Here is a 15,471-nt window from a genome sequence, read left to right on the forward strand (position 1 = left end):
CATTAACAACAATGACAATATTTTTTGTTTTTTTTCCTACAAAAATGACAACGTTACGAAAGTTTATACATAAGTTTATTTAATAAAAAAATTTGGTAATTTTTAAAAGTTTAATTTCGAAACCCCAACCGCCACATTCACCAAAATTTGGCGCCTTTTTTGCCCTCGTCTTTCTCCGTCTCTCAGTCTCCCTCCAGCACAGACACAGAGATCACAACCGCACTAGCAAACGACGTCGTAAACAAGCCAAACAGGATGGTGTTCCTCCACCAGCAAATCCCTTCACGCAAGCGACCGGCCTCCTCTTCTTTCGTCCCTCCTTTGCCTCCCCCAAAATCTTCCAAACCCTCCACCACCAATCCGACCCCAAACGACGTCGTCGAGACCCCAGCCATCGACAAAATGGCCTCTATACTCGCCGACGCTGGCTGCACCCTCCTCAACCACTCGGGCCCACCGTGCCTCCCTTCGGACCCACACCAGCTCCGCCGCCACCTCCACCGCACTTTCTCCTCTTCCGAAAATGCCCCTGCTCTTCTCTCTGATTTCCTCTCCGGCCTCTCTACTTACATCAACTCCTCCAAAAACCTCCGCAGGTCCAGTAGGTTCCTATACACTCTCTAATTGCTTCTAGTTTTCTATATAATTTTATCGCATTTCCTGTTTGGCTGCCGAGAAAATCTAAGAGAACATTGTTCCTACATTTTCAGGATTCTCACCGCCTCAGGCAGAAGCGAGAGCTTAGTCCGGCACCTACTGCTGGTCCCCTCCATCCAATTACAGATTCAGAACATGCTTCTCGAGAAGCTTCCAGAGTATTTCCATGTATATCCGGAACATTCCGGTCCATCGCTGTCTCTTGAAGACGACATCGCTAGGCTTATCATCAATCACTTCCGGTGGCTCGATTTCATTGTCGATCCAAATGCCTTGGCCGAGAAATTGATGCTGGTTCTTTCAATTTGCCCTCTGCATTTGAAGAAAGAGATCATCGGATCGTTGCCGGAGATCATCGGAGATCAGAATAACCAGACTGTGGTTCGATCTCTTGAGAAATTGCTCCAGGAAGACTCGGCTGTTGTTGTGCCTGTGCTTGACTCCTTTTCGAATCTTAATTTGGATCCTCTGTTGCAAGAGCAGGTCTCACATTACGCTTTAATATCTGTTTGGTTGCTGAGAAAAATTGGAATCTCAAATTTGTGCTTATTCTCTAGGACATGGCAAAACAAGAAACTTCACTTAACTAAGCCTACTGCGCATGTTTAGTTTGCGAATTCGAGCTGCACCTGACTCTAAATTTCCCTTGAATTTGAAGGTAATCACCATAGCATTGTCATGCATCAGAACAATCGATGCGGAGCACATGCCTCATCTGCTTAGGTTTTTACTGCTTTCAGCGACACTGTCAAATGCACGGAGAATAATCTCACAGATCCGTCAGCAGTTAAAATTTGTTGGAGTTTCAAATTATCGTACATCAGAAAAGAGTAAACTCAAAGGGAAGTCGCGCGAGGACAACACAGAGGCTTCAATTCTTGATGCGTTGAGATCAAGTCTTCGATTTAAGAATGTATGTCTTCAGCCATTTGTTTCTTGAAACATTTGTACTTCTCTCAAATTTCGAATTTCGCTTTAAATTATTAATTTGCTTCTTTATGTGCTATGTAGATACTATGTCAGGAGATTTTGAAAGAGTTAAACAGTCTTGAGAAACCTCAGGATCACAAAGTCATTGATATATGGCTACTTATGCTGATATACATGAATGGTGAAACCCTGCAAAGGAGCATTGAAAAGGTATTCAAGAAGAAAATTATTGAAGATTGCATTCAGGAAGCTATGTTTGATCAATGCATTCATGGACACAAGGAGCTGGTACAGGTATCTTTGACCATGATCTGATATCATGGAATCCAGTCTTATTTCGAAATTAAGTGATGTATTTCCGTAACATTATTTTAACCTTCTTTTTGATTTGTTGTTAGGATTACTTTCTATCTTTCATTTCTTTGTCTGAGTACCTGTTGGCTTGCAAAGAGCCAAAAGCCCGGGAGTTTGGCATCCATATGTATGTTTGTCTCTTTGAGGAGTTTGCTGATACTTATTCAAGACAGGAAGTAAGTGGCCTATATGTTCTTTGTTGGTTATTTGATAATTAGAAAAAGGATGTACTGTGGGACTACTAGCTGTGGCTTTTGTTTAGGTTCTTGGTTCGCTGGTTACCCATGTGGGCTCAAGTGTGGGTTTTGAAGTCAGTTCTGCTTTAGAGACAATGGCTTTGCTGGCCTCCAAATATTCACAGCAATTAATTCCTCTTTCTTCTCATATTAATGGTATGATATTAATCTATTCTTCATATTGATTTGTCTGGAGTAATGATTTTCCAAGAAATGCATGCTTAGTTATTTGTTCCATAAATTCAGGTATCCTTGATTACTTAGAGGGATTTAGCGTTGAAAATTTGCACAAGGTAGGATGCTAAATTTCGTTATTTCTCTTGGCACCAAAGTGTTAAATCACAATTTCACTGGTTTTTACATGGTGCAGGTCTACGAGATTTTTGGCCATCTGGCACTTTTGGCTCGGTCTAGTGCAGATTCATATGGTTCTTCCTTTGCAAATGAACTTTTGATGATAGTACGGAAGCAGGTGCCAATACTTTATTTCTTTTCACTAGGAGCACTTAAATGTAAAATTTTTGATCAAATACATTGAACCATGCAATTTTAATATGGTAACTTTTACAGTTTCTGGTAACACAGATTGATCTATTTCATCCTTATGTTTCGCAGGTCAGTCATCCAGAGCTGAATTACAAGAAGATGGGCCTTGTTGGAACTCTGAAGATAGTTTCCTGTCTAGGAGATGCAACTGATGTTACCTGTTCATCCTCATCTCAAGTATGACCCAGCAGTCTATCAGTTTTACTCTTCCATAGTTAGGTGCACACGATGGTAGTATGATGAATTTGTTACTGGCCTTGTCTATGATAGTAATATTTAATAAATTTCTTTTGATAATTAGAGGAAACATAGACAATATAGAGACTTGCAAATTATATTTTGATGTGTCTGGCAGATTTTACTTATGTTATTTTGTGTCGTCCATAAAATCAACTTCAATTTTAGGTTTTATTTTTCAGTTTCCAAACTCTTTTTTGAGGGATGTATTCACCATTCTTGAGCATCATTCTACAGAAATCAAATTGTGATGAGGCTTTGGAACTCTTGAAAATAGCTTTGGACTCTTGCAAACAGTTGCCCTTACCTTTGATCATGTTTTATGACGAACTGACTGAAATGATGGATTATAAAACACTTCATCCAACAGTTATGGAATGGTCAGTCGATTTTAATTTGCTAAGGTTACAAGTGGTTGTTTTTTATTTGGGAAAGACTAATCTGCATATTGCAGGATTGGGAAACATGTAGGAGAGTTTGAACCTCTGTTTCTGTCTGATCTTGATGGTGGGAATTTGGCTGTTAAGGACTCGTACTGTGGTTTAGAAGGTGATTTGTGGGATGCAATACTCCTTTCTTTTTTTCTGGTCCTGATGATAACTGAGATTGTGTTGTATAAGCAATTAATTGAGTATGGATTAAATTTTATGTTCTTTTTCCCTTTGTAGGGGAGATGTGGATGAACTTGGATGGTGATATATCACCAATATGTCTAAACATTTTGCCATTAGCTTCCTCTTCATCACAGTAATGTGTTGGCCATACAGTATTTTATTCTTGTATAGAAGTTTTTTTTTTCTCCCTTGATGTCTATGATGCTGAAGTTGGAATGTGTGTGCAGGTCTGCTTCTTCTTTACAAGTTCTTCCTGCTAACTTCCTTTTATTGTCTGCAGTAAGTGTATAAAAATAGAAATTTTATTATATTTCATATATATAGAGTTCTATGGTGTTTCTAACTGATCAAATTATGAATTTTGCGATAAAATTTTGAAATTTCTTGTCAATTCTCAGATTGAAAGGCTGACGAATCAAGGATCCCTTGGTGGAATTGATGCACTACTTGGCTGCCCTTTGCACCTGCCTTCTTCTAAGGTCAGGGCACTAAAATGCTTTTGCCAACAGCATCCTAGCAAGACTTTGGCTTATAATTTAAAGTTGAAAGCTGAAAATCCACATTTGAAATTTGGGAGAAAAGTATCCTTGATGAAGTCACACAGTTGTTTGAGAATTAAAATAATATTTTTAGTTGATCTAGACTCTCTAATTTTTGTAGTCTGTCAGTTTTGGTGGCATTGACCTGGGCTGAAATGTGTTTGACTTGTGCATTACCAGTATTTCTTTGGATCTGAGTGGAAGTATCTGACAGGGAAGCAGAAACAGATTTTGTGTGCCTCCCTATATTATGCTGCCAATTGGACACGGGAGCTAGTAAGTGAAGAAGCTTAAAATATATTGCCTTCATTTTGAAGTGGTTCTTTATACGTGAATTGTGGTTTCGTACTAATTTTATGCAATGTGCAGCTCAACGCCTTCTGTACACAAGTTACTGGAATATTTGAATTTACAAGCCAGGCTACAAAGGAGGATATAATTTCCAAGCTATTGAAGCGTTTGAGGAACCTTCTGTACGTTATTTGCGTTCTTAATCCATTTACAACATATACAAAATTTGTAAATCAGCTTTCTGGTGTTGTAAATCATTTGTTTTTAAAGTTTTAAAATTAGAATGCTATTTTGAAGCTTTTGTTGTAAATGAGGGCAAATCGAGGGAAAGAGGCATGATTACAAATACTTGGATAGTTTAAGGAAAATATGAGGGGGCACTGAATCCTACAGGCATCATGAGATTTCTTAGGGGGTTACCTTTTTTGTCCTAACAGAGGCCAGCCTTATACCCTAAAGCTTAGCTGATTGGCTGGATTCTGGGAAAGTGTTTTAGTGGTCAGAAACAATTGATTATACCCACCTTAAATGTTGTATTCAGATTAGCATATTTATTATGACCTTTTGATCCTTGAGTACTGATGGGGACAATCTAACAATGCAGATTTTTGGAAAGCTTGTTAAACAATTGCATTGGGAGGTACTCTCTATCTCTTCCTGAACTTCATCCTTATGTGGATGTCTACCGTTCTTCTGCATTAAACCAACCTCACCGTATGGGGCACATTGAAAAGAAACTTGACCATAAGAAAAACACATGAGGAAACCTCTCCAAGTGGCACAAGGACAAATAAAAAGACCTCAAAGGAAACAACATCAGATACCAACCGGAATCTCCGGCAGCCTACATTATTGGATGTCTTAGAGAAAGCGGGAGTTCTACCAGGCCAAGATGTGCCAAATGAGGATTCTTCTGGTTTATCTACAAAGGGAAGGTCATATGAGTCATCAGAGAAAAATTCCCCTGACTCTGACGAGGCGCCCTCTATAGAAATTTCTGCTGTTGGCAAGGCTATCGAAGCTCAGAGGATTAATTTCAGACCCCTCCTAGTTCATTGTTATGCCATTTTGACATTTTCAAAGGTAGATTTACTCTTTATGGGGGTTAGCCTGAGTACGTGTTCTTATCAGATTGATTGAGATTAATTTATGAATGAATCCACATGTTTAGGCTACTGAATTATGGAATAAACTTGCATTTATTAAGATCAATGTTCGATATTTGTGAAGGTGATTTACAGAGCTCAATGCACTGGTCTGATGACCGAACAGAAATCATAAATCTGTACTTGTTTTCTGAATGTGGCCACTCTTAGTTCAAAGACTTCTTTTTAATGAGATTTTTGCAAGAGGCTGTCAGCTTGCATCTTATATTGATTTGAAGTCTGCACTCTGGGTTAGTAGGGCTAATGAATTAGTCATAAACATAGGGGTGGTTATAATCCAAAGTTATTTCAAGTTGCAGAATGAATATGTTTACTAGTTTGACAGAAAAGTATTAACCAAAGTTGTCTAATTTTGGAGTAATTCGTCTTGCTATATGTTGACTCAAATGAGAGTCTGTTAGGCATGAACACATACCAACAGTGTGCCAAGCATTTCTTGATCTTGTTTACAAGATGTGCAGTGTCTATAGAATTTTGGATAGAAGAATTATGGATTTTTTACTATGTCTTTTGAAATGCAGAGTGAAGCCTCCTGTTGTATCGATGCTGCTGCTGAGGTACCCAGCTTTCAAGACTTAGTCATCTTTTAATTTATATCATAAACGAAGTTATAAACTTGCAAAACTTATGTCTTTTTTGTGGGTGTTAGTTACCCCTATATCTGTACCTTCTGCGTGATCTTCACTACAAGCTGGATTTCTTCACTCCTGGAAAACAATTGTGGGGTAGATGCTTGAGTGCTCCAGTTGGGTTCACCAGGTTGACGGTAGATGGATTTTTGAGCAAAATTAAACCACTCTTTCCAATTATTAAGAGGCATTTTGATAGTGCAGTTTTGTTACTTAAGGAAGGTAAGATAGTAAAGTCCAATTTTGGTGGGTAAACGCTAGAGGAATGCCACTATATTCTTTTAATCTTACAACAATCACTCTGCAGGGGATGAAGCTTGTGAAGAACATTGGAATATTCAATCTACTTTTGCCGGAAATCCAAATATTCCCAATCTTGTACTTTCAAAATCTGCAGTTTCTACTTCAGTATTCAAAGAAGTGCTTCATTGCTTCAGTGCGGTGAACGTCAACTACCTTTACTTATTTGCTCCATGAAATAGCATCCTCTGTCTCTGTCTGTCTGTCTGTCTCTCTCTCTCTCTCTCTCTCTGTGCATGTGTGTGTGTGATCTCCCAGCCTAGCTGATATCCTATCTAAATTATTATCCATACACAACTTTTAATTTTGAAAAGAAAGTTTACTAAATCTTCTTATTTGATGTTTAAGTACAGATATTAAACCTTCCTGGTATTCAGACAGACAAGTCAGCTCTCTCATGTCTGCTAGAAGCATTCCAGCCTACAGAGATTCCAGATAGCTTAATGGCAGACATACAACCTAAGCTTTCTCCTGGGACTACAGAGTATTTATATTTGGGTGCTTATGCATTTTTTGAAGGTGTCTTGGACATAGGTACATAAATATATCCTGTTTCCTGATGGTGTTCTAGGGTGCTCATTGGTTGTCACTCTTTTAATTAACCACTTTAGTAACTGCATGGTCCCTGCAGCATGCTCTTTCTCCTTTATGCTGGCTTCAGAATCACTTTTTACTCTAGAATCGGTTGTAACCTCAATCCAGAAATTCATCAGTAAGTTGGAGGGAAATAGTAAAAACGTGCACTCAGAATTTATCCGGGAAGCTCTTCCAACTTTGCGCAGCAAACTTGGTATTTCTGCTCAGAATATTTTAAGGCATAGTTGGGATAATGAAAATCTTGAGAATGGTTGGAAGAGAAAAGTGAGCGATCTATGTTTCTAGCTCTTATTTTTTGCATGAATTTTCAAAATGATTTGATGCATGTTGTGATACTTATGCATGCATGTATCACTTTTGAATTTTATAATGTTTTTAGGGAGAAACAGTACAGAGAATATTGCGCATCTACCTGGACAGTAGCAACTCAACTTCTGACCTGCTGGATAAGCTAGCCTGCTCTATTTTGCCTCAGGTGCCTGAATTTTATTTTTGTTATGCAGCCTCGGTTTCTTTAGAGTTTTGGTAGATGATATTTTCCCCCTTTTTTTTCTAGCTTTTGTGGATTTGGGAGCTTTTCTTTGAAAGTCAGTTTTGGTTGTATAAATATAACAGAATCACACTGTATGATAGCCAGTTTTGGGTCAATTTCGTTAATTAGTGGACAGCTTGTCCACCATGAATTTACCTTTTCTTATGTGAAATTAAGTTTTAGAATTTAACGGATTTTCTTTGATTATCAATTGTCATCTCAATACCAAGAAGTGAAATCAGAAACTTGTTCCCTCACCCAGATCACCAATGGAGTACCCTATATTAGGGTCTTGAGAATGGATTTGAGAAATCCCTATTAAAAATCTGGGCCTTAATATTATTTCAAACCAGTCCTTAATATATGTCAACTTTCTATTTCTGTATTAGGCTTTATGCGAACAAATTGGAGAAGATGATCATCATGGTTTCCCATCTCTAAGTTCTGGAACATTTGTTGTGTGGTACAAGATACTGGTAAGACTTGTGTTTCCTTTCATTATGTTTAATGATACTCTCTTGTCAGGGTTGTTTACACAAGGTGGTCTTATGTGCAGCATGAAGAGAATCTTTCTGTTCTTAACAAATTGGTGAGCTGTAGATTCATTTTTGCAACTTGTACAAACACCATCAATGTTCTAGTGGAAATCCATTTGGTCAAGGAATGACTCGTGTTTATTCCTCTCTTAGGTCAAGGAAGCTGTTCTACTAAAGAAAACCAGTACTCGTGCTCAACCTGAAACTATTGAAAAACTTCTAAGCAAGCTACAACAGTCTGTAAATGTGGTTGTGTCATTAGTTACCCTTTGTAAAACTTGTGCCAAGGTAAATAAACAGTACTCTGTGGAGTTCTCTCAACTAAATTTCTTTCTTGTTATGAATTTTCTCATTTTGTTTTAGGGCTGTCTTTATAATGTTCAAATGCCATCTGCCCAAGATACTGTTGACATGTCAATATCGTGGTTCAGGTGACTCTGCATGCCATGGCTGTTGGTTATGGAGGGAAGTTTGTTGATTCCTTCCTGAAAGGTATATTCGTGATAGTCATAATTATGATCTAAATGCCAAATGTCTGAGGCACTGATGTCATAATGTTTTCCAGTTTTTGACTTCTTAGAGTCCCACTTTCAAGTTCACAATGAGCATATAATCCACTTGGTAAGATTTGTTGAAGCAAATACATTCATCCTAAAGATTGGAGTCGAGTTTTATCCTCAATTTATCAAGAAGCAAATCTTATCCTTGTGTAATGAATTAGGTTTTAGAGCTTCAAAAGGCCACAAGAACAATACAGGCCTTATGTTCTGAAGCAAAGGTAAGTCTTAAATTTCAATTTATATTTAGCTTTGTACTTTTTGGACTAAATGATCTTCACCCTTTGAGTGTCATTATCATATGATAACTTTTTATTTATTTATTTATTGTGGAAGGGCTTGAGACAAACAAGTATAACCAGAAAAATTCCTGCTACAAAGAGATCTATGGAACGCTTTTTATTCTGTGTGAAAGCTCTTCTCCATACAACATCAAATGGTTCTTCCTTCTGGATGGGTATGTATGGATTGTTGTTTTCTTGTTCGAGGGTACCTGAACATGTCCTTCAACATTGAACTATGTTATATTATTCTATTAACCTGTAGCATCATTATTTATGCAGGTCAGAAATATCCTAGATAATGTTAATGTATCACATCATCATCGCTAGTATTCAATTTCTTCCCACGCTAAATGCATTTTTTTAATCTCCATCCAAATTCCATCTTGATTTATTTTCTGAATATTCCCTGAATTCTGTATTATTTGTGCTGACAGAGAATGAATAAGAAGAGGATAGAGAATGAATTACCAACTAACTTGAATTTGATTATTCCTCAGTTGATGTCTTACTTAACCTTAGAATTAAAATGATCTCAAACAAAACTAAATTGAACCTCACAACCAATTGCGCTCGTTTACATGGATACTTTGTTGTTGCCTTTGAGCTTTGCCGAAGGTCTTTTTTTCTGTTAGATGCTTGCTGATCATGTGATACATCTTTAATTCTTTCACGTATACAGTATCTCACTTTCCCTTAAACCTTCAAATTTCCCTTTTCTATGTGGCGTGTTTATGCTTAGATCTCATCACATGTTAATCATTCAGGTTGTATCATTATCCAAGTTGATGTTTCTTATTTATCATTCATTGCTGCTCTAACAGGCAACCTGAAGCATAAAGACTTGAAAGGTCAGGTGGTGAGTTCCCAAGTGTATGTGGATTCTGAAGATGACCACGTTGATGAAGAGCCAGCCGAAGTCGCTGATGAAGAGCCAGCCGAAGCTGCTGATGAGGAGCCAGCTGAAGCTGGTGGTGAAGAGCCAGCCGAAGCTTCTGGTGAAGAGCCAGCCGAAGCTTCTGATGAAGAGCAAGCCGAAGCTGCTGATGATTATCCACCTGTTAGTGTTGCTAGTGAAGAGGACAGAGATACAGAATGAGAAATGCACTTGGGAACTTTACGCGTATTGACTGGAGCCAACCTTGTGTGAGTCTTAATAATTTGAGTAGTCTGGCATGCTGCAATGAAGTAAAACATGCAATTCTATTGAGTGTATTTCATTTTGCTCTCTGCATCTAGTATGGTAAAATTTTGATGTGTGCTATATCGCTATATCATCAAGAACTCAAGATAAGATAACAACCTTTTGCCTCTCTCTCTCTCCCCCCTTTTGAATTACAATTATAACTTTATAATTGCATGTTGAACATAGGAATAACTGTATCATCAGTTCAATAGTAATTAGCTTAGATTTCATACTTGCTTATTGATGAATTCTATAATCTAATTTTTGCAGGACCTCAAAGAATTTTCCTGGGTTCTGGTGAAGACAGGTACATATGATGAGTGGGCAAATACATGATCAACTCGTAGTTCCGAATTAACAGCAGTAGCTTTTGGATATGCAGAATAGTCATAGCAGGAAATGACTGTACAGTTCCTAGCTTTTCCTGCACTGTCGAGAGCATCCATTTACAGCAATGCTTATGGCAGGTGTAGATGTTTAGGTTGATCCTGGTCTGTCATGAATCTCTCTTTTTAAGGCAAGGGATATTACAATTCAGGATTAGCTCTTAAAATAAATAATTTTATCATCAGGTTGTCCATAATGAGTTAGGTGCACTATTATTACTCACAACCCTTTCATTTTGAATTTTTTTTTTCCAATCATTTTTCTGCAATTCATTAGGTAGAATCCGACAAGATAAAATTGTGAATATACCCGTTTGGTAATGTTTTCTGAAACTGTTTTCATAAAACATTTTCATAAAATGAAAATGAGAAAACAAATTTGTATTTTCATGATTTGAGAATGCTTTCATTAGGTCAACTGGAAAACAATTTATGAGAACAAAAACAGTGAAAATGTGTTTGGTAAATAATGTGAAAATAATTTAAATTAAATTGTATATTAGAGTTATTAATAAACCAATTTTTTTTCAATAAAAAAAACATTTAATTAGTTGCTGAATGCGTATCTAGTGAAAAATGGAAACGAAAAACGAAAATGGGCTCTTAAAAATGTAAACGAAGGGGCCCTTCCGAGCTCTCTTTTTGTTTTTGTTGTTTTTGATAACATAGAGAGCTCTCCCTCGACAAAAAAAAAAGGGTAGAGCTCTCCGTTCTTCAATTACTATAATCTACATTTGATACCATGCAAAACTAAGTATAGACTCAGCGGCTTTTCAGGGATTAGGATCGACAAGCTCGTCTGTGACCTGTAAGAAAATTACCATAAACCTTAATCATCAAATAGTCAGTGAAACTAAGTCTAGCTGCTAATCCTATGATAATGATATGAATTTATAAAGCACGATCGAGTCTTAGTTTGAATTATCTTCACGATTAGAGGAGTCATGAATCAATAGGCAGTAGTGGGAAGCCCCCCTAACCTGGTTTGAAGGTACATTGTCTGGGAGCTTTACAGTTGTGTAGGCAGCAGCTCCAGCTAAGGCACCAAGTGTGGGTGCAACCAAGTAGATCCACAATCCCCTATAGTTTCCAGCAGCAACAGCCGGACCCAAAGTCCGGATAGGATTCATTGAACCCCCAGTTGTTGGCCTGCCATATAAATATATAATTTTATTTACATAAAACTAAGTTTAAATAATGTAAATTTTATCTTCTATGCATGCTATCTCTGCAGCAGAATTAAAAAAAAAAGAGAGAGAAGAAAACAAGAATAAAGGCTGCTCACCCTGCCACAAGGATGTTGACCAAAACTGTAGCACCAATTGCCACACTTGCCATCTCCCCTACCTGTATAGAGACACATGCATCAAACCCTAATCTTGTGAACACTGAATTAAGAAAATTAGGAATATATAAACACACACATATATACACACACACACATATTTACCGCACGGGTATCAGTGGCAACGGCAATGATAGTAAACATGAGAATGAAAGTGACGATGAACTCGAGTGCAAAAGCTTGGCCATGGTTCACAGAAGGAACAGTAACTCCACCAGACATGAAGGGATGGAAGACACCCTTGAGAGCAAAACTTGCAGAAATAGACGCCAAAACCTGCGCTGTTATGTAGAGGGGAACTTGGGACCACGGGAAGTGTCGAAACGCTGCGAAGGCAATGGTGACCGATGGGTTTAAGTGTGCTCCGGAGATGTGGCCCGTGGACAAAATTACGCCCATCACTGCTAGGCCTGAACATGCCGCATTGCCTAGCAGTGTCTCTGCATTGTGGTACTTCTGGTTCACAATAGGTCCCGCTGTTGCTGAAAACACCAAGATGAAAGTCCCCACAAACTCCGCTCCGAGCTGTAAACGATGCTTGCTATTAGTGATTAATTAGCAATAATTAATTAGAGAAAAAACTAATTTGGTGTGTATAGAGATATGTACCTTCTGGAGAAGAGTGACAATGGGAGCATGGCAGCTCAACAAGCTTTTGATTCCTCCTGACATTAAGGAAGAAGAATGAAGGAAGAGAAGTAGAAATACCAGTTGGGTTGTTTATATCAAGGTTTAAAAAGGTCAGGCATTGAGGTGAGGCGTTTCATGTCTCACAAAGCTAGGCGCTAAGCCTTCCAAGTATTGAATTATTTATAATAAAAATAATCAATGTTGAAACTGTTTTTTATGTAGATTGGCTTGATAAAGAAGGAATAAGCTGGGGAAGGTTTGTAGAATTATGCATATATATATATAGGCGACAGTGGGTAACGATTTGGTTTTAATAAAATTGGTCAAGCCAGCAACATTTCAGTTCTAACTGGTTGGGCTGTAAGTAAGGTTTTTGTTTTTGGTTTTTCACCGTAGGTAAAGGTTTGGTTTTAAAAGGGTAGATTGGGCAAGGGAGGGCAATTTTGTTTCACCAAAGCGGCAGAGTCTGGCTTTAACAAACAACTTTAGTGAAACACCGCGTTTCATTAAACACAACTGAAGGACGACATCGTTAGTTATAACCTTTGTAAATGTGGTTGTATCATTAGTTAACCTTAATAATGGTTTGTACAAACAAAACACTAATTACTTACCTCGTGAAGCCATGACAACGAACAACCGTAATGTCGCCGTCTTCTCAAAAATCAAGGATCTTCTTCTTGTTGCGTCTCCTTTACAGAATATACTAGATGGAGTAATCGTCTTGCTTGTGCTTTTTGTTATGTGAAGCTACAAGAAGGGACCGTGTATTTATATAGGCTCAAATACCATAAGTTACTTCACCATCAAGGAACCATTGATCCACAAAACCCTAGCACATAAAATAATTTATCGCAGGCCACCAGTAATATCCTAATTGGATTAATTACTAACCTGATTAAGATCCCGTATCTTTTATTTAACTGGGAGACCAAATCTAGATATGGGTATTAAACAGGAAATAACTTCCAACATACTAAACGTATCGAGTGTATCATCAATTCAATCCTAATTCGTACTTGTTTATTGATGAATTCTATAATCTAATTTTTGCAGGACCTCTAAGAATTGTCATGGTTTCTGGTGACGTGGAAGCCAGGAACAGATGATGAGTGGGCAACACATGTTGATCAACTTGTAATTCCGAAATAACAGCAGCAGCTTTTGGGTATGCACGATAGTCATAGCAGGAAGGAAACGACCGTACAGTTCCTAGCTTCTCCTGCACCGTCGTCGAGAGCATCTACTTGACAGCAATACTTATGGCAGGTGTAGATGACAGTTTAGCACGTGAATCTCTTTTTTAAGGCAAGGATATTACAATTCAGGATTAACTCTTACAATAAATAAATTTATCATCAGGTTGTCCATGGTGGGTTTTTTTTAGGTAGGTCACCCCTTTCATTTATATATATATATATATATATATATATTTTCTTTTTCAAAAAGTCATTTCTCTGAATTTCATTAGGTAGATTCTGACAAATACAATATTGAGAATATATTAATATTCCAAGTTCTGTTTAACTTATGTTGTTCTTTTATAACATAGAGAGCTCTCTGGCGGAACCAATAACTTTCGACGGGTGGGCTAGCTACATTTATCAGCTAAAAAATCTAATTATCATTTTTATGTAGTTACAGTTTCTATAGTCTTTTTAGAAAAATAAAAAATAAAAATCTATACATTGAATCATATATAAACCTCAATTGACTAATTTTCAAAATTTAAATTTTTTTTTTTTTTTGGATACAAGTGATAAGGGGAAAATCAAACCTTGGACAAGGATAGGTGGTCTTAACTATTTGAGCTACAAACCCTTGCAATTTCCAATAAACTTTAACTTAAAACAAATACAAATTAAATTCAACCAAAAAACCACATATTATCAAAATGAAATCATGTTTAACAACATAATTGAAAGTGTACTTATTTTTATTGTTGCCCTGCAACTAAATTAATTAAGATTTAGATTTTTTTTGACTTTTATAGGTTAATAAATATTGGGTTATATTTAAAAAAGGCAAATATATAGGTTTATTTACCCCCCACACCCCCACCCCCAAAAAAACCCTCACTGGGCTACAGCCCACTGTAGTCCTTGTAGCAGTTCCGTCCATCCGTGAATATAAACTACCTTTGATACCATACAAAACTAAATAGAGGCTCATCAACTGTTCAGAGTTTAGGATCAACAAGCTCCTCTGGTGCGACCTGTAATAAGAATCATCAAATAGTCCATGAAACTAAGTCTGCTCATCTTATGATTATCTACATATATAATTAAAGCCCGATCGAGCCTTAGTTTGAAATATCGTCACGATTAAAGGCGTGGGGAACCTATTACACACCAACGCATATGATCAAATGAAAGTAGAGATCAAATAACTTGAACATGATTGATAGTTTGGGCTATATTGGCAGCAGTGGTGTAGAAAATAATGCACATTTGTGCTAAAGAAATGTGTGGAGAAATCTGGAATGCTTTGAGATGAGCCTAAACTACTGGAGAAAGCTTACCTATGTCGGCAAAACCAATGGGAAGAATGAAGATTATTGTAAAGAAAGCCACACATATGTGGCTGGGGTTAATCTTCCCAAGTCGGTGGAACAAAGCATGTTGGTTGATCAAGCCTATAAATAGGCATGCAACCTAGCTACAATGAAATGTGGAGTAAACTAATAGAACTCCCAATCTATTTGGGAGCAAACAAGCTACCCAAATCTAAGCTAGTGAGCTAGCAACCTAAACTAGCTAGCAGTGGTATAAGGTTTTGGAGGCCCTAGGGGAACTATTAAAATGTGGCATTTTACTTTCTATGTATGTTTATGCAAATTTTTTTTTATAAGTAAAAAAAATTATATGAACTCAAGGTCAAAATTGTAACCTAAAAAAAAAAAATGTAATTCACATAAAAACT

General features: G+C 37.3%; 2 protein-coding genes across 2 annotated transcripts; one reads left to right on the forward strand and one right to left on the reverse strand.

The window, feature by feature from the left end:
- Window positions 1-130: 130 nt before the first annotated feature.
- On the forward strand, window positions 131-10,771 carry LOC103329145 (fanconi anemia group D2 protein). The gene is given in 33 exon segments (XM_089049717.1): window positions 131-596; window positions 711-1,140; window positions 1,316-1,570; window positions 1,669-1,881; window positions 1,986-2,117; window positions 2,204-2,333; window positions 2,424-2,470; window positions 2,548-2,649; window positions 2,793-2,900; window positions 3,198-3,340; window positions 3,415-3,509; window positions 3,629-3,707; window positions 3,802-3,853; window positions 3,973-4,053; window positions 4,294-4,389; window positions 4,483-4,586; window positions 5,009-5,153; window positions 5,155-5,487; window positions 6,092-6,127; window positions 6,220-6,421; window positions 6,507-6,640; window positions 6,853-7,033; window positions 7,131-7,360; window positions 7,476-7,571; window positions 8,018-8,104; window positions 8,185-8,217; window positions 8,318-8,452; window positions 8,596-8,656; window positions 8,730-8,785; window positions 8,886-8,942; window positions 9,058-9,178; window positions 9,827-10,148; window positions 10,459-10,771. Coding segments are annotated over 32 exon segments (4,590 nt in total). The 5' UTR covers window positions 131-255; the 3' UTR covers window positions 10,102-10,148; window positions 10,459-10,771.
- Window positions 10,772-11,485: 714 nt separating this feature from the next.
- Window positions 11,486-12,591, reverse strand: LOC103329144 (putative aquaporin NIP5-1). The gene is made up of 4 exons (XM_089050518.1): window positions 12,529-12,591; window positions 12,025-12,444; window positions 11,860-11,921; window positions 11,486-11,723 (listed from the first exon to the last, which is right to left on the reverse strand). The coding sequence occupies exons 1-4, from the start codon at window positions 12,589-12,591 to the stop codon at window positions 11,486-11,488; spliced, it is 783 nt and encodes a 260-aa protein (XP_088906644.1).
- Between the last annotated feature and the right edge of the window lie 2,880 nt (window positions 12,592-15,471).

The sequence above is a fragment of the Prunus mume genome, linkage group LG4, assembly GCF_029339155.1.
Source record: "Prunus mume cultivar Tortuosa linkage group LG4, ASM2933915v1, whole genome shotgun sequence".
Taxonomy (NCBI): Eukaryota; Viridiplantae; Streptophyta; class Magnoliopsida; order Rosales; family Rosaceae; genus Prunus; species Prunus mume.